The sequence below is a fragment of the Hyaena hyaena genome, unplaced genomic scaffold (assembly GCF_003009895.1).
Source record: "Hyaena hyaena isolate Hyena2069 unplaced genomic scaffold, ASM300989v1 scaffold_971, whole genome shotgun sequence".
Classification (NCBI taxonomy): Eukaryota; Metazoa; Chordata; class Mammalia; order Carnivora; family Hyaenidae; genus Hyaena; species Hyaena hyaena.
Genome location: NW_024081604.1, coordinates 422,598 through 446,765, shown reverse-complemented (window position 1 = coordinate 446,765; position 24,168 = coordinate 422,598). Strand labels below are relative to the sequence as shown.

The 24,168-nt window shown below is 39.6% G+C and overlaps 1 protein-coding gene and 1 long non-coding RNA gene across 4 annotated transcripts in view; one reads left to right on the top strand and one right to left on the bottom strand.

Annotated features, from left to right (window-relative positions):
• LOC120223234 overlaps positions 1 to 17,464 on the top strand; it is a 33,660-nt gene extending 16,196 nt beyond the window's left edge. Inside the window, exons 3-4 of one of the 3 annotated variants that reach the window (XR_005526239.1) lie at positions 470 to 579; positions 17,435 to 17,464. This is a non-coding gene — a long non-coding RNA (uncharacterized LOC120223234). Of the gene's footprint in view, positions 1 to 469; positions 580 to 5,366; positions 5,385 to 10,743; positions 10,794 to 17,434 lie in introns of those variants that run through there. The other 2 variants (XR_005526240.1, XR_005526241.1) reach the window with 2 other exon arrangements.
• Positions 1,302 to 24,168, bottom strand: part of LOC120223231 (methylthioadenosine phosphorylase) — a 47,828-nt gene continuing 24,961 nt past the window's right edge. Inside the window, exons 5-8 of the mRNA XM_039221255.1 lie at positions 14,969 to 15,071; positions 10,192 to 10,431; positions 4,828 to 4,950; positions 1,302 to 2,284 (exon numbers count right to left, since the gene is read on the bottom strand). Coding sequence (XP_039077186.1) covers positions 2,246 to 2,284; positions 4,828 to 4,950; positions 10,192 to 10,431; positions 14,969 to 15,071 — 505 coding nt within the window. The 3' untranslated portion in view covers positions 1,302 to 2,245. The remainder of the gene's footprint in view (positions 2,285 to 4,827; positions 4,951 to 10,191; positions 10,432 to 14,968; positions 15,072 to 24,168) is intronic.

The window sequence follows — 24,168 nt, the reverse complement described above, 5'->3', positions numbered from 1 at the left end:
AAGTAAAAGGTGGTCCAGCCTGCTTGGACCTGAAGTCTAAGAGCTACTCTGATACGGTGGCCATTAGACACACATGGTTGTTGAACACTTGAAATAAACTTAAACTTGATTGAGAAACTGAATTTATAATTTTAGTATGTAACTTAAATTTAAAAATTGGTATGTTTCAGTATACTTGCAATGATGGGTATGTGGATCTACTTTTTCATAGTGAAATTTATAAAATTTAATAACATCAAATTATCTCTAATGAAAATTCAACATCCGATTTGAGATGTGCTGTTAAGAGTAAAATACACACCTGATTCCAAAGATTTAGTATTTGCAAAAGATGTGTAAAATTTTTTGACTTTTTGCTATTGATTACATGTTGACAGATTTTGGATAGATTAAATATATTATTAATTGCATTTTTTTAAATGTAGCTTCTAGATTTAAAATTACATATTGGCTTGTATTATATTTCTAGGGATAGAAAGTCGTTGGGGAGACCTGTACTTTCTGAAGGCAGCAAGAAAAATGCCCACATGTTTTTGCCTTGATATCCTCGGACAACTACTAAGAATGAAGGAAAGGAAGGTATAGTATTACAGAGTAGTAGTGAATCAGGAGTTACAGACCCAGAGAACCCTGGGTCAGATTCATTAGGTCATCTGTGCATCTCTAATGCAGAACCAGAGTTGAGTCAATGTATTGGAGAATGAGAGAGTCATAATCACATGTAACCCAAACTGCTCCATGTTTTAATGCTGGGGGGTAACTGATTTATTTTATTGTTTATAATTAGCAGGTTATTATCTTGAAGACAATCTCCTAGACACAAACACATGGACTTTACAGACTGTAAACAGACAGGATGTATCACTAAAGGACCCAGTAACAGACCACAGTGAAAAGTAATAATTCTGAGGAAAAAAAAATTATCTCCCTATGACAGAAAACAAAACACATTCCTATAAAACTAACAACATAAAGCAGTGTAAGAAGCAAGCTTCTATTTTATGAAAAAATCCAAAGCACTAACTCCTGTAAAATAATTCATCAACTCATAAAAAGCAGAAACAAAGATTAAAAATTAATTTTAAAACTACCTGACACACTATAATGTGTGTATATAGTCTCTTACATAGTTTAAGACTATTTCAGTATTAAACACCCAACTTTTCTCTAGTTGTGGCAAGCCCAAATATCGTTTGACTGTACAGTCATTTGCAATCCTCTTCTTTAACAAAATGAAAATGGAACTCAAACAGAACTCTTCTTAGAATTATCATCTTAAATTTTGTATCAATACGCGTATATGTTTTCAGGAACTGGATCTTTTTTATTTATTTTTAAGACAGATTTACCATCTGATTATATTCACTGTAGAAAAATGTGAAGACACAGAAAAATATAAAGAAAATTGTTCCCTCCCCCAAATACAGTAACAAAAGATTATATATTCATTTCTAGCCTTTTTGTACATCAAAAAGAATTTAAAGACAAAATTAGCAATGTAAAATGATTACACATATCCTTTTGTCATTTCGTATGACAGAGCAACCATTTCTTGAGGACATTAAATATGTGAAAACATGATCTTCAGTTGTCCGCTTCACAGTCTAATTAGAGCCAGGTCAAAATTTATCTCCAACTATTGGATATTCAAATTGTTTTACATATTTGTTATTATAACTAAAACTAAATTAAACATCCTTCTTTATACATAATTCCTTGTATCTCTGATAATTTTTTAAAGATAAAGTCCTAGGAGTAGAGTAACCAGCACAAGGGTGTTAAGTATTTTTAAGACCTTTGATACATTTTACCAAACTGCCCTCTAGAAAGACTGTATGAATTTTCAGTTACACCAATAAATAGCCCAAAAATTCTAGTTATTCTTATTTCCTTGGTAACATGGGAAACTGGATGTCACCTCCCACCCTTTATCATTACAAATTTATTGGAGCAAGAGTAAATGGAGTCTTGTCTTTTTTTCTAAAGTATAAGAATTTCTCACATTTTTTCTGAAGTGTAAGAATTTTTCCACATGTTTACTGGTGATTTGCTTTCTTTCTGTTTTCTGAAGCAGTCAAAACCTTCTAGAAGGCATCTCTGATATGTGCATGTCTTGTCACGTTCTTCCTTAGCAGGCGGGGGCACGAGAGCTGCATGTCTTTACATGTTTTTTCCAAGTTATGCAGAAATTTCCCAAATGACTGGAATTTGAAAGTCTTCTGGTCTTCTAGGCAGCCACACTATTTTAATGTCTTGGTAATAAAACAGAAAACTGGGCTGTATTCTAAAAGGAAGAAAGCAGGCATAGATTATAGTTAACCAAGCACTTGCTGTAGGTAGTGATTTTTAGGAGGAGGATAATCACATGGAGTACTTATTACAAACCAGATTTTCATTAAACTTTATTTTTAAGAGGGAGAGAGCCAGAGTGAGAACAGGGGAGGAGCAGAGAGAGAAGGAGACACAGGATCTGAAGCAGGCTCCAGCTCTGAGCTATCAGCACAGGGCCTAACACAGGGCTTGAACACTCAGACCTCGAGATCGTGACTTGAGCCAAAGTTAGGCGCTTAACCGACTGAGCCCCCCAGATGCCTTAAACTAGATTTTGATTTTAGAGAGTGAGGACTCATGGTGTACACTTCTCAGAAAATTCTCATGTTCACCAAAGCTTAGAAACAACCAACCAGAGGTAGGACTTGCGACATAGCCTGTAACTCTTTGTTCCTCTCTCTCTCTCCTCTCCTGTAAAGTGTGTTTATTTCAAAAAGGCCATTCAGATTCTCTCAGATCTCTATTCCCTTTCACATTCACTAGAACACATTTTATGCACCAACCTCCAGCCTGGACTAAAATTAACACAATCTCTGTCCTTTATCCCACTGGAAAAAATCCTTGAAATTTTAATGTATTAGTATCTCCAAACATAACAGGATCTTCATTACATCAAGTCTTATGTATCTTTATAAACCACAGCTGGACACATAGTGGGTACATACTAAGTGTTTCTGAAATGAACAAATGGATGATACACATTTCCATGAACATGCTACCCCAGAATAAGGGGTTATTAGTATGGTGTTCCTTAATGTGACAGAATGGAGGCCATGATTCTTAGTTTTGTCTAGAGCAGCAATTCTTCATTTTCTTTCTTCCAAATCTGATGATTAATTTCTTTCTTGAGAATCTGATGAAAGCTACACACATTAACCCTCTTTAAAAATGCATACCTACGGAAACACACTATTTTTACATACTTTCAGAAGCTTCTCAGAAGGAACATAAATTTCTATGATTCAAGCATTTTTACTTAAAAATGAGGCTGAAATAATAAATTTATTGCTCGGGAAATTATCTTCAAATTCAAAAGACCATGGTCAAACTACAGTCAGTTGGAAAACCTAAAAAAAACCAACCCATCATATTTTGCAGGTGACATTAGCCTCAGCAGCTGCAAAAGTATGAGTCATATTTCCCACAATCAATAGCGTCCTTGTTTAGACAAGCTAAAGCTAACGTTATGCTGCTCCTCCTGCACTGAGCTCAGGGAAATGTAACGGTTTCCAGTTTAGACTAACACTCCCTATTCTTAGAAATTACTTTGTTTCCCTTTTCTTCATAATTATAGTAAGGGTGGCCTATATTTCAATAATGATGAAACACTTCATGGGGGGAAAGGGCTATCATTTACTCAATTAAGAGCATTTATCTCCTAAGTATACAGGTTGAAACCAACACATGTATTTCCTGTCCCTTATGGACTAGAAGTCTAGTGGGAAAATAGAATACAAATTCCAGTATTTCTGACTTTGCCAGTCCTTAAGGCTGAGAGACACCTTGTTACAGGGTGTGCTGCAGCCTTCTGTATCAGTCTGCAAGAACCAGCTCTGTGTATCTATCAGTGGCTTTGTGTGGATAGCTTGAAATCAGCTGTGGTGGAGAATTTATACCACGTAGTCAGCATCCACTCCACTCTAAATCGTGGTTCCTCCATGCCCAGCAGCTGTCAATCATTGACTACCATGCAGTGTCTTCATCACACTAAAATGGTGGCTCTCCAGGGCTCCTTGCTGCTAGCAGTTCAGGTAGGGAAGGCTTTTATCAACTTTTCAAATCTCTCAACTACTTGTCATAAGATCCAAGAGCAGAGGTGTGTTCTAGACCTTACGACACACTAGTTACCCTCTATGGATACTAGGGGAATGTAATATCCAATCAATTTGAGGCAATTCCTTATCCAATGTGGTTAATCGAGAGAGTCACAAAATGTCCAAATAAAAATCATGAGTCTCTGAGTTTAGCAGTCTGTTTAAATTATATTCTGGGAATTACTACCAGAGTTAAAAAGCTACCAATCTACAACCCATCCTATGTTTATCATTAACCACTGTCTTAGTTTGATACATCATCAACCCTATGTAGACATTCCTTGGCACCATTTTGGTAATGCTGTGTTAGTGTTTTGGCTTCAAACTTTGCATAGGTCTGCCAAACAGCACCCACCTTTGTCAACAATGTAAGCCATGTGCAGAACAAGCACTATCAATCTGCTAAAGTAGGACTTACTGATACCTTGCAAAGCATGACAGTGTTTAGAACCTGGCAGACTAGATAATAAAATGTAATCTTACCACCTCAACTTTCAACAGTCTTGCATCATTAGCCAAAATACAAAACTCCTCAATTTTCGTAGAGCATGAAAACTTGTAGAGAACTTCTAGACTAGTATAAAATATATGATGAGCTAAACAAGGTGAAGTGAAAATAGAGGAGAAAAGGCAGCTGAAAGTCTATAGAAGGGTCTGCTTGCAGATGGCTGAGGATACTTACCTTCAGGTTCTGGAGGGTTTCTGACCATTCCATGGACCCTATCTGAGGTATGGTAGTGAGGAGTAAACTTTTGGCTTTATTGGCATTTTCTTTCAGGGTCTTTAAGACCTTGTCCACTGAAACCTAGAGAAACAACAGCACAGGATGTTACTAGCAATTTACAGTTCCACTGCTTTTCACAGACCATGTTGCTGAGTTCCACCTGATCTGTGAAATCAGTTTACTCCAATTCCAATCCCCTGAGCACTAGCTCTGCATTTTTCGAGCCAGTCTTACTTCCAGCAGGGAGGTATTGGAGAAACCTAATGACATATCTGAAAAGCACCAATGGTTCTCAATCTGATGTCTGAGAAACCATCTCAGAAGTATAATGTGGTAGAAAGATGTGGCTAATTCTCCTCACATCCACACTAAAATGGATTCCAGTCTTAAAACTATTGCTACACTGGCTAGCTAATCAGAAGATAAGCACATTTCTCTTACAATTTTTAAATAAAATTTTTTTTAAATTTTTTTAATGTTTTACTTATTTCTAGGAGAGAGAGAGAGAGAGAGAGAGACAGCGTGAGCAGGGGAGGGTCAGAGAGAGGGAGTCACAGACTCTGAAACAAGCTCCAGGCTCTGAGCTGGCAGTCAGCACAGAGCCCAACGCGGGGCTCGAACCCACGAACTGCGAGATCATGACCTAAGCGAAAGTCGGACGCTTTACCGACTAAGCCACCCAGGCGCCCCATTTTTAAAAAAAAATTTTTTTAATGCTTTATTTATTTCTAGGAGAGAGAGAGAGAGACAGCGTGAGCAGGGGAGGGTCAGAGAGAGAGGGAGACACAGAATCCGAAGCAGGCTCCAGGATCTGAGCTGTCAGCACAGAGCCCAACGCGTGGCCTGAACCCACGAACCGTGAGATTATGACCTGAGCCAAAGTCGGACGCTCAACCGACCGGGTCACCCAGGCGCCCCTCTTACAAATTTTTTTAATGTTTATTCATTTTTTGAGAGAGAAAAAGAGACAGAGCATGAGTTGGGGAGGGGCAGAGAGCAAGGGAGACACAGAATCTGAAGCAGACTCCAGGCTCTAGGCTGTCAGCACAGAGCCTGATGCAGGGGCTTAAGCTCACAAACCACAAGATCATGACCTGAGCCTAAATCTGACACTTAACAGACTGAACCACCCAGATGCTCCAGCACATTTCCCTTTAGAGATGACTTCACGCTAATAAAGAGAAACGCTCTAATCAGAATATCATCATTTTTGCAGCTCCCAATGAATTAATGATGGTCTGCTAGATCACAGAAACCAAAGAATCCCAAACCAAATAAACAGTCTACTTGAATGAGTTTTCTGATGGGAGAAGTAAATACTACATCTGACACCTGAACTGGATCAAAAAATCTTTAGAACCAGCTGTCAACTTATAGAAAATAATAAAGAAGACAGAGAAATCTGTCAAACTACCCCAAGGAGATGATTTCAGTAATCCAGACTGTGGGAAAGTCTGGAGGTCAAATGACCCGGTTTCTTTTCAGAACACTTGGAAGTAAAAAACTGTGATATTAGAGATCACTAGAAACATGAACTCTGCCTTGATAGATTAAGGAATTATTGTTAGAAATAATGATATGTGGTTATGTTAGGTGTTCACGGATAAAATTATGGATCAGAGTATAGATAAAATATGATTGGCCATTAAGTTGGTATGTTCATAGAGGAAGCTTGGTGTGGATTTATAGAAGCTCATACTGTTGTCTCCTTTTGTTGTATATGACTGAAATTGTTTCATAAGGAAGTTGAAAACTGAATGTAAAATGGATAATTAGATAAAGTGGAATATTTGTCACACTTCACTATACTTAGAGCATATCTGAGGTTCAAGGGCACAAGGATTATACCTTTCAACTTATTTCCTGGAGTTTATATAAAGTCCAAATCCCTCCCACAAACACTGAGGTGTGTTTCAGGAGAAAATGATGAGCACCGTTCACTGTGGGGATACAAAGCAATGACTAGCTGGGTGTTAGAGGCATATCTTAAGCAGAGTCTTCCAACATAGGCTCATGAAGCACCCAAGAGACTTACCTTATGTATACTTTTTTCCCTTATACTTTTCCTTTTATTTTTTATGATTATTCTTATTTTAATTTTTTAAAAAATGTTTTATTTCTGAGAGAGAGAGACAGCATGATCAGGGGAGGGTCAGAGTGATAGGGATACACAGAATCTGAATCAGGTTCCAGGCTTTGAGCTAGCTGTCAGCACAGACCCCGACATGAACCGGTTTGAACCCACGAACCACGAGATCATGACCGGAGCTGAAGTCGGACACTTAACCAACTAAGCCACCCAGGCGCCCCTATTCTTTTCCTTTTAACTGATATTTCTATATAGACTCTGAACTCTTTTTCTCTTCTTTGTTCCTGATGTTGGATTCTACCCAAAATGCCCATTCCTCACAATAAAATCTAACCCTCTGTTTAAAGTTTTTTGAGAGAAAGAGTGAGGGAGAGCTAGAGCAAGGGAGAGGCAGAGACAGGGAGAAAGAGAGGATCCTAAGCAGGTTCTGCAGTGTCAGCATAGAGTCCAATGTGGGGCTCAATCTTATGAACCATGAGATCATGATGAGCCAAAGTCAGATGCTTAACCGACTGAGCCACCTAGGCACCCCTCTAAACCCTCTATTTAATGTCCAGCTCAAATGTCAAGTTTTCTTCACATTTCTGCACGCCCCTCCATCACAGCTGCCATCTGATGACCATCCCCTCTTAGGAGCCTGCACTGTGGTACTTGCTCAACATATATCATTTGGTTTAATCTCCCAGAAATTCTACAAGATCAAAACTATAAACAACCTCTACCCCTCACTTTGGCTCCATCCCACAGAAGAGTAAAAGTATCAAATAACCTGTCCTGTGTTACAAGTAAATGGAGCAAAAGGAATTGAAGGTGGGTTTGGGCAACTCTTAGATCTTCATACCACGCCAGGCTGCACATCTGGTCTAAAGCACAATGACACACATGACTGGTTGGTGATGCAAAACTTCATCTATGCTTTTCTTGTGGCATTCAGCATTATCTGCCTTTGTACCTTACCACTCATACCCAGCTTAGTTTCTCTGCTTTCAACTCAAGTGGCTCCAACTGACTGCTTTCCAAACCTCATGTGGTAAAGGAAAGCACCATTTGCTCTGCAGAGGAGTAGACAAATGTTACCAGAATGAGCAGAAAGCCACAGGCAGGAAGCAATTCTAGGGGAGTGGCAGGGGCTGGAGCCTCCTGCTAATTGGAAGCAGCTTCTCAACACAAGGAGGCTGAGCTGTCCCTTAGGTAACCAGAGCTGCCAAGTTAGAGATTATGCTGTGTCAGGATTTGGAAGTCTCTTATACACAAAGGTATTGACACAAAACAAGGAACCTGTGTTCAAGTATAATCCAAACTCCATATACAAAGATGGACAGACAACAAGAATATCTTACTCTGTTTTGTATGAAAATGGATGGTGAAACAAGCAGTTCTGATACGGTGGGAAGGGTCACCTTCCAGAAGATGTCAGCTCCCCTACATGTGCTCAGAACAGCCAGCCCTGCACTTGTTTTTTACTTCAAAACTCCTTGACTGTACTTTTATCCCTTTCTCTATTTTAAAATGAGATCGAGAACAAGACAAGTGATACAGTTTCTTCAGTAAAATCCAAGGAATGAAGACCGGGGAATATTAGATTGAAAGAGATATGAGAGGCATATCATTCCGGGGGGTGCCTGGGTGGCTCAGTTGATTAAGCATCTGACTCTTTATTTCAGCTCAGCACATGACCTCATACTTATGAGATCAAGACCCATGTTGGGCTCTGTGCTGAGTGTGGAGTCTACTTAAGATTCTACCTCCCTCTCCCTTCGCCCTTCCCGCCCAAGCTTGCATGCTTTCTCCTTCTCTCTCTCAAAAAAAGGCATATCATTCAAATGCAATGTGTGCCTTATAAGGGACCCTGATTTGAATGGTTGTAGGAGACTAGTAGGAAAATGTAAACAGCCTAGATACTTGATTATACTAAGGATTCATATCAGTTTTTTGGGGTACCATAATGGTATTGTGGTTATTTTGTTATTTAAAAAAAAGTCCTTTTGGAAAAATATTTACTTCGAAATAATGAGGGCAGAGGAGAGAGAAGTGCAGGGGTGTATATATGACACAGATTGGCTGTGGCTGGTAATTGTGGAAAGGTAGGGGTGATGTGTAACTGGGGGTTCATTATACTAGACTCTCTACTTTTGTACATGTTTCAAGTTTTCCACAATGAGAATATTTATTTTGGAAGCCTGACTGACAGGTCCAGTGTCTTCAAATACCAGATGGACCTTGCTGTCTTTCCTGCCCAGAACCCTTTACTAACCTCCCCTCTGAAATCCTTACATAGTCTGCATGGCACTGCCTGCCTCCCTCCCTCCTCTCCACTCCATCCATGCATGCCTGCCTTTCCCACAACACATATACCAGAAAGGCTTCCCAGACTTCAAATGTTTGGTTGAGTCAACTGGATATGTACTTGTCGCCATACTATTTCTTTTTAAGCCTGAGCTTTCTTACATTGGTCTGCTTAAACCTCTGTACTTCCTCCCTAAGACCCCCAAAGCCTCAGAATGTTAGCCCCTTACAAACTTGTCTGTCTGCTGTCATATTCCTACGCCAAGCATCATCTATCTGGTCACAGCAGGTTAGACAGATATGAATTCAGTGTCCTCATACCAGACAGAGGTAATAGGTCTTTCCCTTTGAAAACAAATAACCAGTAGTGCAGAATAAGGAAATTACAAACAAAACACACTTTTATCTTTAAAATTAAAATAAGGCCCAAGTCTCGGGGTGACTGAGTGGCTCGTCAGGTAAGCATCTTGACTTCTACTCAGGTCATGATCTCATGGTTCATGGGTTCAAGCTCCGGGTCGGACTCTGTGCTGAGTGTTCCAAGCCTAGAGCCTACTTTGGGTTCTGTGTCTCCCTCTCTCTCTGCCCCTCCCCTACTCATGTTCTGTCCTTCTCTCTGTCTCTCAAAACTAAACATTAAAAAAAATAAAAACTGAAAAAAAGCCTAAGTCTCAAAATTAATTCCCACTGCACCTACATGTCTACAATGCACTGCTTACTGTTGATCCTTGGAAAGTGTCATGTTCTTCTCTATGGAGACCTATTTTGTATCTTCCAAAGAGAATTAATAAAATATATGACCATATATAAGAAGCTGACTTTGAGACCTGGTAGAAAGGTGCTTTCTGGAACTAATACAGTAGAAACAAATGGTTAAGGCACTCTCAATGGCTCTCATGGCAACCAGAAATCCAGGCTATATGTTTTCAGAAGCAAATTCCACCTACCGCTTCCTCATGCTCCTTCCAGCAATCATAATCTGTCGCCATGGCGATACTTGCATAGCAAATTCCAGCCTCCTTAGCAAGAACCACCTCAGGAACCGTGGTCATGTTGATAACATCTGCCCCCCAGGTGCGGAACATGAAGCTTTCCGCCCTCGAGCTAAAGCGAGGTCCCTCGATGGTGACCACTGTCCCTTTTGAGTGGGACCGGAGCCCTAACTTTTTAGCAGTCTCTATGAGGACCTAGAAAACAAAGAATCACAGACTCAAAACATACAAATGTAAGTAACAGTTTAATATTTTGGTTTTTCCCCCCGCCCAATGTTCAACAAGTTAATTATTTAAGTATTTTTATATAAATGGCTACTACCTGGAGGCCCTATGACAGAGCCTGGGGGATCACACAAGTGTGTTTCCTGGACCTTCACCCTCCTTACATAATCCTGTCCCCCAGCACCTTGCACATATGACTTACAGCAACAAAGGCAAACAGTGAGCTTTTTCTATACACCAGGCATTTGTTTTTATACTTTAATTTCATTTATTTATTAACAGCTTGAAGAGACTAACCTGGGTTGTGAATATGGACTTGAGTCTCAGCCCTTCACCCAGGAGGTGGAGCTAAGGTACCGATCCTATTCACATCTCAAAGACATGCTAGGAACAGTTTCCAAGCTCCTGGATTGGTCTTTCAAACACAATGTAAAGACCATTGTAAAACCTTTTTTTTTGGTTAGAAAATGACTTCTTCATAATCTTTTTTCCCAAAGAAGAGTAAAAACAGAATGAGGCTGTGCAGGTTTTTTCTTTCTAGGGATAAACTGATCATGGCATCTCTTTCAATGGGAAGGCCATGCATAGATTTTAAAAACGTTAAAAGCCCGATCACTTTTCCCAGCATCTAATTAATAATGCACATCTAACCTTCTTTCTGGTTATTAATTTCTAGCCTGCACTTCAACATTCCTTTTTAATTAAAAAAAAAGTCCTAAAAAAAATTAAGCCTTTTAAATTTAACTGTTAACCTACTTAACCACTGCCAGAAATTCCCTTAATCTTTGTATGTCATTTTCTTATTTGTAAAATGAGATAAAGACTGTATTAGAGAAGTAGTGTGTAGGTTAAATGAGCTAAGGAATATACATCACAGAATTCTTTTGGGCATACTGTAAACATTGTGTAAAAGCTAAACCAGTCTTCTAACAATTGTTAATATTGACACCTTCTACACACATTTGCCAAATAATTGACAAAGGTTCCTGGGGTGCTTTAAATATAAAATGGAGAGACTCTATACCAATAAAGGCTCTAATTTAGGCCAAAGTCTGTCTAGCCTGCACATGTTGGAATCACATAGGCAAATTATTAAAGAATTTTAGCATGAGCTTTGGCAACTCCAAATTTAGAAGCATGACAAGTCACAGGGCATTGAACAGTTGATGTTCTATCATGTTTATTTACCTTAGATTATGTGGAAAATAAGACTACTCTTAATAAAAATATTATTATTAATTTAATAATTAATTTTTATTATTTAATAACAATACTTAGAGTACAGGTTATAAATTCAAGGACCTAAATCACTCCTCCTTCCCCTACCTACTCCTAGAACCCCCAAATTAAGATATAGCCAGCCCAGGCGTACCTTGGTGGCTCAGTTGGGTGAGCATCCAACTTTGGCTCAGGTCATGATCTCCCAGTTTGTTGGTTCAAGCCCCACATCAGGCTCTGTGCTGACAGCTCAGAGCCTAGAGCCTGCTTTAGATTCTGTGTTTCCCTCTTTTTCTGTCCCTCCCCCACTGGTGCTCCAGGTCTCTCTTTCAGAAACGAATAAACATTTAAAAAGATTTTTTTAGAAAAGATGTAGCCAGCCCAGTCCTGTCTTCATTCAATGTCTTTTAAAATCCTGAATAACCAACCTGTATGTCTGGGCCAAATTCAAGCATCTCTACAGATTAGTGGCGGAACAGCACTACTACATCGTACACTGGATTGTGGCAGGTGAAGTTCTCACGTAACTCTGGGAGGTAGGCGCATGATGGTGAGGAAAGGAAGTAAAGGCTTCTGGGTCTGGACCAGCTACAGTGACAGACCCTGAATCTTGTAACTTTACCCCCACAAGAACAGAGAACTCAAACATTATGTACCAGAGATTCAAACCACAGGCTGAGAGATCTCTGGGTCTGAGGCCAAGATGCTTTAATTTGGAACTCCTGAACCTACCATAATCCTTCAGATTTTATTAGCAATATTAGATCACCAAGCTAAATATATTTTATGTATTAGAACTTGCAAAGACTGCTTCAGATTACCTCCTAAAATGACAAGAAGTGAAAATATTTCGGGGGTAGAAGTGACATGGAACAAAAGATAAACAATATAAAAGGATATTCCGTGACAAGTATTTTTTCCACCCATGTCTTAGTGAGCTATTACACCTCCCAAGGGAAATCACCAGGTTTTTGGGTCAATTTTCCAAAAAGACTCTATTTGCATGTAAGTATTTTCATATTTACCTCTTTATATACAACACGAGTGGCAGAATACAGTACAACCATTGTTCATACCTTGTTTGCCACTTGACAGTTCACCTTGACAATCCTTCCTCATCAGTACATGAAAAGTCATGTGAATGTTCAAAGTTAAAGTGATAATTACCAAAGGGCAGCACCATCTACTCTTTACATTTCTGGACAATGTTTACAAATCTCTTTCAGAATATGTAGGAATAAAATTATATTCCAAAGGCTATTTTTCCCAAATTTTTTGTTGTTGTTAGAGAACACGCACAAGTCGGGGAGGGGAGCAGAGGGAGAGAAAGAGAGAATCCCAAGCAGGCTCAACATTCAACATGGAGCCCAACATGGCACTCAGTCCCAGGACCCTGGGATCATGACCTGAGCTGAAATCAAGAGTTGGATGCTTAACTTCCTGAACCACCCAGGCACCCCTTTCCCATTTTCTTAAACCTCCTTTCCTGCACTCTAAATGTTCGGGGCAGGGGGTGGGGTGGGGGGCAGCGGGCGCAGTGTCCCTTGACCTGACTAGACCAATAACTGCTGAGTTAATCTGGTCTCAAGGGAGGCCAAACTGTTACTGGAAACTATCACCAAGCCACCACATTTGCATGAGTTCTGAAGACATCATTAGTATTTCCCCTACCCTACCTCTACTCCTAGTACTATAAGTCAGTGTTTTCTCTGTGGGACAAGATCTCAAGCATATCTCTCCCTAGTCTATTTCTTCCCAAGCTGCCCCCATTTGGAAATGGACTAGAATTTTATATACCTCTGCTTACCCCTGGAAAACAAATTCATTACGTGGACAGATCTATGTCTCAGAGGGAAGACTAGCACCAACATTTTGATATATTCTGCTAACTACCCAGAAACACATACATCCAAATACAAACTTAACTTGCCATTTTTAAAAAACAAATAAAAAAATTACTTTCAAAGAAATCAGAGGGAACCAATAAGCTGTGGTGTATCTGAAATGGGTCTCCCTCTGACTCCTGGCTTCAAATTCTAGAATTCTGAAACCACGATGAGGTTAAGGTGCCCTTGCTATTAACCACAAGGAACCTATTTTTACACAATTATGCTGAACATAAAAGTTAAAAATCTACTTTCCATATGTAGGTGTTGAAATTATCTGAATGAGTAGCATGGTTATATACTTTCACTGCCATTTGTAGAGCTATCCCTGTAGTTCTGAGATTTTACTATAATCCTGGAAAGGAGGCTGGGTAGTTATAGCCAAACTCACTTCAAAGGTCAATGATACCAATCTGACAATTTATAGATTATCACTAGTAATTCATAAAAGCAGTTACCAGTAATTGGATATCTCATAACTGACACGTATAGTTCAAAGCACTTTATGAGTAATAATGCATTTATCCCTTACACATTTCTGTGAGATATGTGTTAGCATTACCTTCATTTTCCAAATGGGGAAACTGAGGCCCAGAGGCATTAGGTAACTTGTCCAGAAAAATACAACCAAGCACAAGAGCAGAGGTTTGATCCTAGAACCAGAGGTAATCTGGTTCTAGACTATACACTCTTGACTAATATGCTGTCTTATACTAAATTATTCTGGGCCATCAGTTAAGTGTCTGACTCTGGGTTTCAGCTCAGAAGATCATGCCCTGCGTTGGGCTCCATGCTGACAGCTAAGGGCCTGCTTGGGATTCTCTCTCCCTCTCTCTCTGTCCCCCTTCCCTGCTTCTGCGTGTATACACTCTCTCTCAAAATAAACTTAGAAAAAATAAAACTTAAAAAAAATAAACTTAAAAAAAAAGTATTCTGGGGCTCCTGGGTGGCTCAGTCAGTTAAGCATCCGACTTCGGCTCAGGTCATGATCCTGCAGTTTGAGTTCAAGCCCCGCTTCAGGCTCTGTGCTGACAGCTCAGAGCCTCAAGCCTGCTTCAGATTCTGTGTCCCACCCCCTCCCCTGCCCCTCCCACGCTCATGCTCTGTGTCTCTGTCTCTCAGTAATAAATAAATGTTTAAAAAATTTTTTTTAGAAAAAGGTATTCTGACAGCAAAATCAAATCCTATAAAAAGTAGCTTGCAACTTTGAGTGATTTAGCTTATAAATGACTGAGAGTCATGGTGGCATTAGTGACACAGGGAAACTCTTCATGAAACCTTGCCTAAGAAGGAAGTTTGAGAGGTGCAAGAGGGACCATGTGCTTAGCCAATTAATCTAACTGTAGATGCCACCCCAAGCCCTTACGACTTATTTTAGTGCACCTTCCAGAAAGACTACAAACCTCTCTCGTTTTGGGGCAGAATGGCTCAGCCAGGGGAATATGGCATACTCCTCTGGCACAGGAATGACTTCCATCATAGAAGGTCTGAGGCCTTTTGGTGGTCCTACAAAATAAAGTGAAAATGTTTTTGTTTTTTTTTTAAAGCCATCACTCCATCCTCTGGGGGATGGTGAATCAACTGTATCTAGGTCAACATCTTGGTGCTTGCTCCAGAATCAACAGCTCTGGATAAGGTGAAGGCAACTATTGGAAAACCCACTTTGGGATGGTATTGGGCTTTTTTGGCTCTGGGTTGGTGGCAAAATACTTTCCACCATGTTTGGTGACTGTGACAGGACAACCACAGCGGACTGTAGGTACAACTCAATATTGGGCTCGGGAGGCTGGGTAAACCACTTAAGAAGTCACTATAAAATTCTCAATCAGTGTAGATGTTAGAGGTCTGTACAGTGAACCCCATATATATCCATCGCCTGGATTCAACAGTTTAAATGTTGTCAAGCTTGCTTCATCTATTAGCTTTTCCATGATTGCAAATCTCAGACTCTGTCATTTTACCTCTCTTTAGATGGACCAAAATATCCATACTTTTCACTGCAATGTCATAATCACATCTGATAAAAATTATTTCCCAAGCACCAACTAATATACAGACCATATGCAAATTTCCTTTATGTCTTCCAAACATCTTTTTTTAAAAATAAATGCTTTTTTAGTTTCAAGTTCCAGACAAGGTCCTAAACTTACATTTGACTGGCCTGGCCTGTCTCTAATGAGAGTAATTCCTGCCCTGTTACTTTTTCACCCCCAATATTATTTTTTCATGCCTTTGGCCCACTGAAGAAAGCAGCCATTTGTCCTGCCTCACTTTAGGGAATCTCTTTGCACCTCATTTAGCTTGTTCCTCTACCCATCAAAATTAGTTCTGAACTCACTCAGTTCAACTTTTTGAATCCATAAAGGAGAGGCTAAAATTAACCCAGAGCCAGAGCCAAATCACCCTACAAATTTTTACCCTAAGTTTTCAGAATAAAGCACTTTCTATGTCCTTTACCTTGTTCTCAACTTGAACCCATGAGTAATACAGGAAAGAGTCTTTATCTTTGCTATAGAGGGGAGGGCCAGATGAAGGGAAAACGGGACAGTAGATCACTTAATGTCTACTTCTGGGGCCCGGAGAGAAGGGAACGGCATGGGTAATATACTCGTTCAGTTTATACAGCTAGCAGGTCTGCCTACCAAAATTAATCTGTTACTTTCATCCTGTCACATACCAAACAGTGACATTAGCTGGCTCCAAAGCCCCCTGGCTCAGTAAGGAGGCCTCAGTGCTCTGCAGGGATGAAATCCTAGCCTTTTGTCATATGTGTCTTAGGGGAAGGCTTAACCCCAAAACAATTCCAGATGGAGTTGAAGAACAGGTCAAATGACTGTTCCAGCCCATATAAAGAGAGGCTTTTCTCTTTTTGTAAAACTAACCAATAAAATGGTGCCACGTACTCCAGCTCTGGCTTCATATCAGCCTTCCATGAGTCAAGTATTAGCAATACCCCCATTTACAACCATAATTAAGTATGAAAACAGGGCCACAAAAACCTCCAGCTATACCCCAAGCAGTGTCCATGCAACAAAACCTGCACCTTATCTCTGTCCCTCTCTCCTCTATTTCTGCCCTTTGTCTAATCACTCCTCTTTGTTCTGAACTTCTACCTTAAGACAAAACATGTATTAGTTATGCTTTATGTTATGTCATTACATGTGATATTATTAACTATAGTTTTCATTTCCTATGTCAAGTGGAAACATTTTACATTTTTCTCTTTAAATAAAGCGCTTTAACCACTAGCTACATGGCTTAGAGCAAACTGCCATATCTTTTTGATTCTCCATTTCCAATCATAAAATGCAGTTTATCCACCCATTTATACAGCTATTATGAGGATTAAGTCGATCAAGATGTCCAGACAAATGTGAGCAACTCGGAAGTAAGGTCTGGGCTGGAGCTGGTATAGGGGGCCAGCACCAAGGAGAAACTGTGGTTACGGCTGGAGCCTCAGAGCACTCAACCCCATAGGCACAAGTGAAAGGGACAGCCCTGAGGAAGAAATGAACACTTTAATACGAGTATTTCTAATAGTTTCAGGACTATGCTGTCAAGATCCAGCAAAGGAAAGAGCAAATGAGAAACACCTCTTCACACAGCCTGCCCACCTATCCATGGTGTTTCACATAACTTAAGTGTCAATACATTCAATGAAACATTTAATGACCTAAATTTCAGTCACTATAAATAGCAATACTCCTGTCCAGCATAAAATAAGGCATGATCAATGCTGAATGAAATGCTGACCAAGGGCAATGGAGGTTTACAATCATAGGGGAAGTGAGTGAAGTACATGTTCTTCGATAAGTATATAAACGTTATCTCTTCCTTATGATTTTTAAAAATGTTTTTATTTTTGACAGAGAAAGAGAGAAAGAGAGAGAAAGAGCATGACAGAGAATCCTAAACAGGCTCTGCACTGTAAGCGCATGGGGCTTAAGCTTGTGAAGCGTGAGATCATGACCTGAGCCACAATCAAGAGTCAGATGCTCAAACGAATGAGCCACCCAGGCACCCCTTCCTTAGGATTTTCTTAATAACACCTTCTTTTCTGTAGCTTGCTTTACTGTAAGACTATAGTACATAATACATGTATCAGATAAAATTCGTGCTAAATGACTGTGTTATCAAAGCCTTCTGGTCAACAGTAGGCTCTTAGTAGTTAAGTTTTGGGGAGCTCAAAAATTATACATGGGTTTTCAACTCACAGGGGTCAGCATTCCTAGCCCCCATGTTGTTTAAGGGTCAACTGAAATTTGTTACAGTAGCAACAGGACACTAATACACTTGCTTACATGGTTTAAGATACAGTCAACCCAGTTATGGTTTCTGCAGTAATAAGTGACACTGAAGTCTGGTCTGAACTCTTGCTTCAGTTAGCAAACCTTCCCAGCTAGGCAAGGGAACTGCTATCATTTCACTTCCCCATTAGCTTAGGAAGGACCTTGCTTGGCAGTCAGACTCTGGAAGTGACTGATCTGGCTGGTTTTACCACTCACTCAATAACTCTATGCCTCTTGGAAAGTCAATCTGATCTCTCTGTACTTCAGTTTGTATCTGTTTTCTCATATTTAAAATGGGAAATAAATAATACCACGTGTCTTCCAAGGTTGATATGAAGACTGAATGAGACACACGAAGCAAATGCTCAGCACTAGCAACTATTGTTCAGGGAAAATCTGCTTCTGTACTTGCCATGTGCCAACCTCAGGGTTTGACATGTGCATGGACCTCAAGGCAAAGGTACACAAAAAAACTGTGAAGCTATCAAACCCAGGTACATGCTGAGACATTAAGTGTGCATAAAAACAAAAAACTGCCCATGGAAGAATGAAGGAGGCAAAATTCTGTTGTGTACTGGCAGGAAAAATGACTTCAAGACTGCCAAGGAGAGAACACTGGGCACTTTCAGACACATAATAAGGAAAAGCCCAGAAAAAGACTGACTGTTAGGTTGTTTCTGAATCAAGACTCTTAAATTGGCTCTAGGACAGCCATTTGTTAATAATTTTCCTTTGAAGAAATGCTGAGTTGCAGACAAGGAAAACACTTGTCCTACAGCAGAAGCAAACATAACTACACATCTCTGAGGAGGCACATGTCCCGAACAGGCCTCAGCATGCAGGAACATGAGTCAATTAATGTGCTGGCAAAGTAGGGCCAACAACTGCTCATAAGGAGCATGGCTTTGGGGAAACGATTCCACCCACATCACTTAAAAGATATCCAAACAGAAAATAATATGCAGAGGCAAAGACAAACTTAGTTTCTGAGAAACCAAAATGAAACAAAAAACCTCCCAGTCCCTCTTTTCATTAAAGCCTGGGCTCTGAGGGAAAGTGGAGGTATTCTATGTAGGTCTGTCACAGCCATCTTGATGCCCAGAAGCTGTGCTAACAATTTATCCTATGGGGATGTTCACACAAATACAAAGATAACTGGTCACACCAACATTAACTAAACCACAGTTAATACAAACAGGAAACTTAAAAATTACACATTGGTAAAACAGCTTAAATATATCATATATCCAACAATGGAAGAGTGTATAGCTGTTAGGAAGAATATGGTGGTATCTGACTACAGGTGTGGAAAGCTAAGAGAGATGGTTAAAAGGGAAGACAGCATGTTGTGAACTCGTACAGTAAAAAGAAAAATTGTTCTTTTTCTAGAATTCCTACAGTCACAGTGTTTTTCCTTGTGTTAAAAATATATGAATAGTATACATACAGTATGGACTCACAATATGCTTTAGTTCATATCTTTTTTGCAGTTAATAGCATATCTTAAAGACTTTTCTAGATCAGCACATATAAATCTATTTGTTTAAAGTGCTAAATAGAACACCATGGGTAGGCCAGTATATTTAACTTATTATGCAAAAAATGGGTAATTAATAATGGTACAGCCAGTATCTCTGCATGAGCTACCTTGTACACGGTTCTCAAAAAACCAAGAAAAGGAACTATTTCGGTCAAAGGCCACATACCTTTTGAAGTTTAACAGATCTTACCAAATTGCTTTTCAAAGGGCTGTAGCAAGGGATACACCCACGGGAAACACAGGAGGGTGTCACTTTCTACCATATGCCCTCCTACACTATTTTCATTTTATTCCATTACAAATATGCATTACTCTTTAAATGCTTTAAAATACAAATCTGTTGGATAGCATTTTACTTTTAGCACATATTACAACACTAGAGATAATTAAAAATTTGAAAAGTATGCAAACAGGTGAAGATGGCAAAAAAAAAAAAAGAGAAAGGCCAAGTCACCTTGGTGAACTGGTTAGATCAAAAGGGTTATTTGTATCCTTGGAAATATGCATAACTTTAAGATCAACAGGATTAAGAATGAGCCTTCTAAATTTCTAGGTGTATATATACATGTGGGTATACACACACATATTTGTGAACAGCACTGGCATAGCATGTTTATAAGTGAAGGATCAAATCCTAGAAGATTTGGGTCAAGGGTTCTCATCTGGAAAAGAAAAGTAAGGCACATGGGGAACGGAAGATAGAATTCAGAACTGCAGTGGGTAGAAGTAGAGAAAATTCTGATATGAATGGCAACAAATTATGCCATATAAGGAGTCTGTTAATCAGAAGGAACTGAAGTCTTCTAAATTTGGACAAAGGTCATTAAGATCCTACTGTTGCTCTTAACTAATGAGTGCTTATGGTGCCACAGGAAAGGAGAAAAACCAATGATGTTTTATATCCTAATGGGGAGGGCACACTGCTCGATAAATAGCTAACAGTTTCCCCTCTTCTTTTGGACTTTCCATGACGTCTTGCTAAACAGAGCAGATCATGGAGAGCAGTAGCATAAGTACAAAATCTCAGCTCTGACAACGCTGGTGAGTAACAATCTCTTTGGGCCTCACTTTTCTCATCTGTACAAGGGGATAATAAAGTACGTACAAGATGCTTCCCAATGCTGTGTAATTAGCAGTACCAGGAACACTGTTAGGACTACAAAAGCAGCTTTGCTTTGCTGTAAAGTATCATGGACACCACTCCAAGTCAACACACGTAGCTTTAAAAGATCCTGTTTGCAACTTCACAACATTCCACAGGATGGCTGCCAACCAATGTGTTAGGCTGCTCACTGAAGAAACAATATACATACATCCTGGTACATGTCTAGAAAAATCTGGTGCTTTTATTCTTAGGACTGCAAAAGGGAAAGGCTGGTTGGAAAGACATGCATACTTTAAACCTTAGTAAGGAGTCAGACTCCCTTTTAAGAAGAGTCCTTACAATCTACTAGCAATAGCTATATGAATGTTAATTATCCAGACCTAACAGCACCTGACATGTGAAAGGAGCTTAATATTTTCTTTCACTTCAGAATTACCCAAGAATAACAACTCCATGTTCAGAAGAATACATGTTATCAGGTTATAAACATTATTATCTCACTGGGGAGAAGAAAATGAGCAGGGACACTAAGCACAAAGGCAATGGTAGAAACTACTACAAAGGTGACCAAATATTTCTAAGTACATGTCAAAGGTCATTGGCATCGATGACAAAAGGAACTAGGAAAAAATTACATCAAATTACAGGAAGAGCTGAGGTCTTCTACAAGAACTTGTTGGGCTTTTTTCATTTAACTTTTTTAAAATTTACATCCCAGTTAGTTAGCATACAGTCCAATAATGATTTCAGGAGTAGATTCAGTGATTCATCCCCTATGTATAACTTTTTGGCTCATCCCAAAAAGTGTCATCCTTAATGCCCCTTGCCCATTTAGCCCATTGCCCCACCCACAACCCCTCCGGCAACCCTCAGTTTGTTCTCTGTATGTAAGAGTCTCTTATGTTTTGTCCCCCTCCCTGATTTTACATTACTTTTGCTTCCCTTCCCTTATGTTCATCTGTTTTAGAGCTTAAATTCTACATGAGTGGAGTCGTGTGATAACTGTCTTCCTCTGACTAATTTCACTTAACATAATACCCCCTAGTTCCATCCATGTAGTTGCACATGGCAAGATTTCATTCTTTTTGATTGCTGAGTAATACTCCATTGTATTTATATATACCACATCTTCTTTATCCTTTCATCTGTCAAAGGACGTCTGGGCTCTTAACATACTTAGGCTGTTGTTGAAAGCACTCCTATAAACATTGGGGTGCATGTGCCCCTTCAAAACAGCCTAACTGTATCCTTTGGATAAATACCTAGTAGTGTAATTGCTGGGGCATACGGTAGTTCTATTTTTAATTTTTTGAGGAACCTCCATACTGTTTTCCAGAGGCTTTACCATTTTGCATTCTCACTAGCAGTACGAAAGGATTCTTCTTCCTCCACATCCTTGCCAACATCTGTTGTTACCTGAGTTGTTAATTTTAGCCATTCCAACTGGTGTGAGTTGGTGTCTCGTTGTGGTTTTAATTTGTATTTCCCTGATGAGTGATATTGAGCATTTTTTCATGTCTGTTAGCCATCTGGATGTCTTCTTTGGACAAGTGTCTACTCGTGTCTTTTGCCCATTTCTTCACTGGATTATTTCTTTTTTGGATGTTGAGTTGGGATAAATTCTTTGGAGATTTTGGATACTAACCCTTTATCTGATATGTCATTTGCAAGTATCTTTTCCCATTCAGTTGGTTGACTTTTAGTTTTGCTGATTGTTTCCTTCACTCTCCAGAAGCTTTTTATTTTGATGAGGTCCCAAAAGTTCATTTTTGCTTTTGTTTCCCATGCCTCCAGTGACGTGTTGAATAAGTTCTTGTAGCCAAGGTCCAAGAGGTTTTTGCCTGCTCTCTCCTCTAGGATTTTGATTGCTTCCTGTCTTTTTAAAATTAAATTTTATTTTTTTAGTGTTTATTTTTGAGAGAGAGAGAGAGGGAGCGCGCACATGAGTAGGGGAGGGGCAGAGAGAGAGGGAGATGCAAAATCTGAAGCAGGTTCCAGGCTCTGAGCTGTCAGCACAGAGCCCAATGTGGGGCTCAAACTCACAAACCATGAGATCTGAGATCATGACCTGAGCGAAGTTTGATGCTTAACTGACTGAGCCACCCAGGCGCCCCAGTGGCTTCCTGTCATATGTTTAGTTTTTTCATCCATTTTGAGTTTATTTTGGGGTATGGTGTAAGAAAGTGGTCTAGGTTCATTTTTCTACATGTCACTGTCCAGTTTTCCTAGCACTATTTGCTGAAAACTGTCTTTACGCCATTGGATATTCTTTCCTGCTTTGTCAAAGATTAGTTGGCCATATGTTTGTGGGTCCCTTTCTGGGTTCTCTATTCTGCTCCACTGATCTGAGTGTTTTTGTGCCAGTACCATACTGTCTTGATGCTTACAGCTTTGTATACATCTTGAAGTCCGGGACTGTGGTGCCTCCAGCTTTGGTTTTATTTTTCAGGATTGCTTTGGCTATTTGGGGTCTTTTCTGGTTCCATACAAATTTTAAGACTGTTTGTTCTCACTCTGTGAAGAATGCTGGTGATATTTTGACAGGGATTGCACTGAATACGTCAATTGCTTTGGGTAGTATTGATATTTTAACAATATATGTTCTTCCAATCCATGAGCATGGAATATTTTTCCTTTTTTTTTTTTTTGCATCTTCAATTTCTTTCATAAGCTTGCTATAGTTTTCAGTGTATAGGTTTTTCAACTCCTTGGTTAGGCTTATTCCTAGGTATTTTATGGGTTTTGGTGCAATTGTAAATGGGATCGATTTCTTGATTTCTCTTTCTGTTGCTTCATTATTGGTGTATAGAAGTGCAACCGCTTTAAAAAAATTTTTTTAATGTTAATTTATTTTTGAGAGAGAGAGAGCATGAGCAGGGAAAGGGTAGAGAGAATCCAAAGCGGGCTCCAGTCTCTGAGCTGCCAGCACAGAGCCCTATGCAGAGCTTGAAGTCACAAACTGTGAGATCATGACTGAACTGAAGTCAGATGCTTAACCGATTGAGCCACCCAGGCATCCAGAAGTGCAACTGACTTCTGTGCATTGATTTTATATCTTGTGACTTTGCTGAATTCATGGATCAGTTCTCCCAGTTTTTGGTGGAATCTTTCGGGCTCTCCATATAGAGTATCATCTTGTCTGTGAAGAGTGAAAGTTTGACTTCCTCCTTGCCCATTTGGACACCTTGTATTTCTTTGTGTTGTCCGATTGCTGAGGCTAGGACTTCCAATAATATGTTGAATAACAGTGGTGAAAGTGGACATCCCTGTTGTGTTCCTGACTTTAGGAGGAAAGCACTCAGTTTTTCTCCATTGAGAATGAGATTAGTGGTGGGTCTTTCATATATTGCTTTTAAGATCTTGAGGTATGATCCTTCTATCCCTACTTTCCTGAGAGTTTTTATTAAGAAAGGATGCTGCATTTTGTCAAATGCTTTCTCTGCATCTATTGAGAGGATCATACAGTTTTTGTCCTTTCTTTTATTGATGTGATGTATCACACTGCTTGCTTGTGGATATTGAACCAACCCTGCATCTCAGGTATAATTCCACTTGGTCATGGTGAATCATGTTGGATCCGGTTGGCTAGTATCTTGTTGAGGATTTTTGCATCCATGTTCATCAGGGAAATTAGTCTGTGGTTTTTAGTGGGGTCTTTGTCTGGTTTTG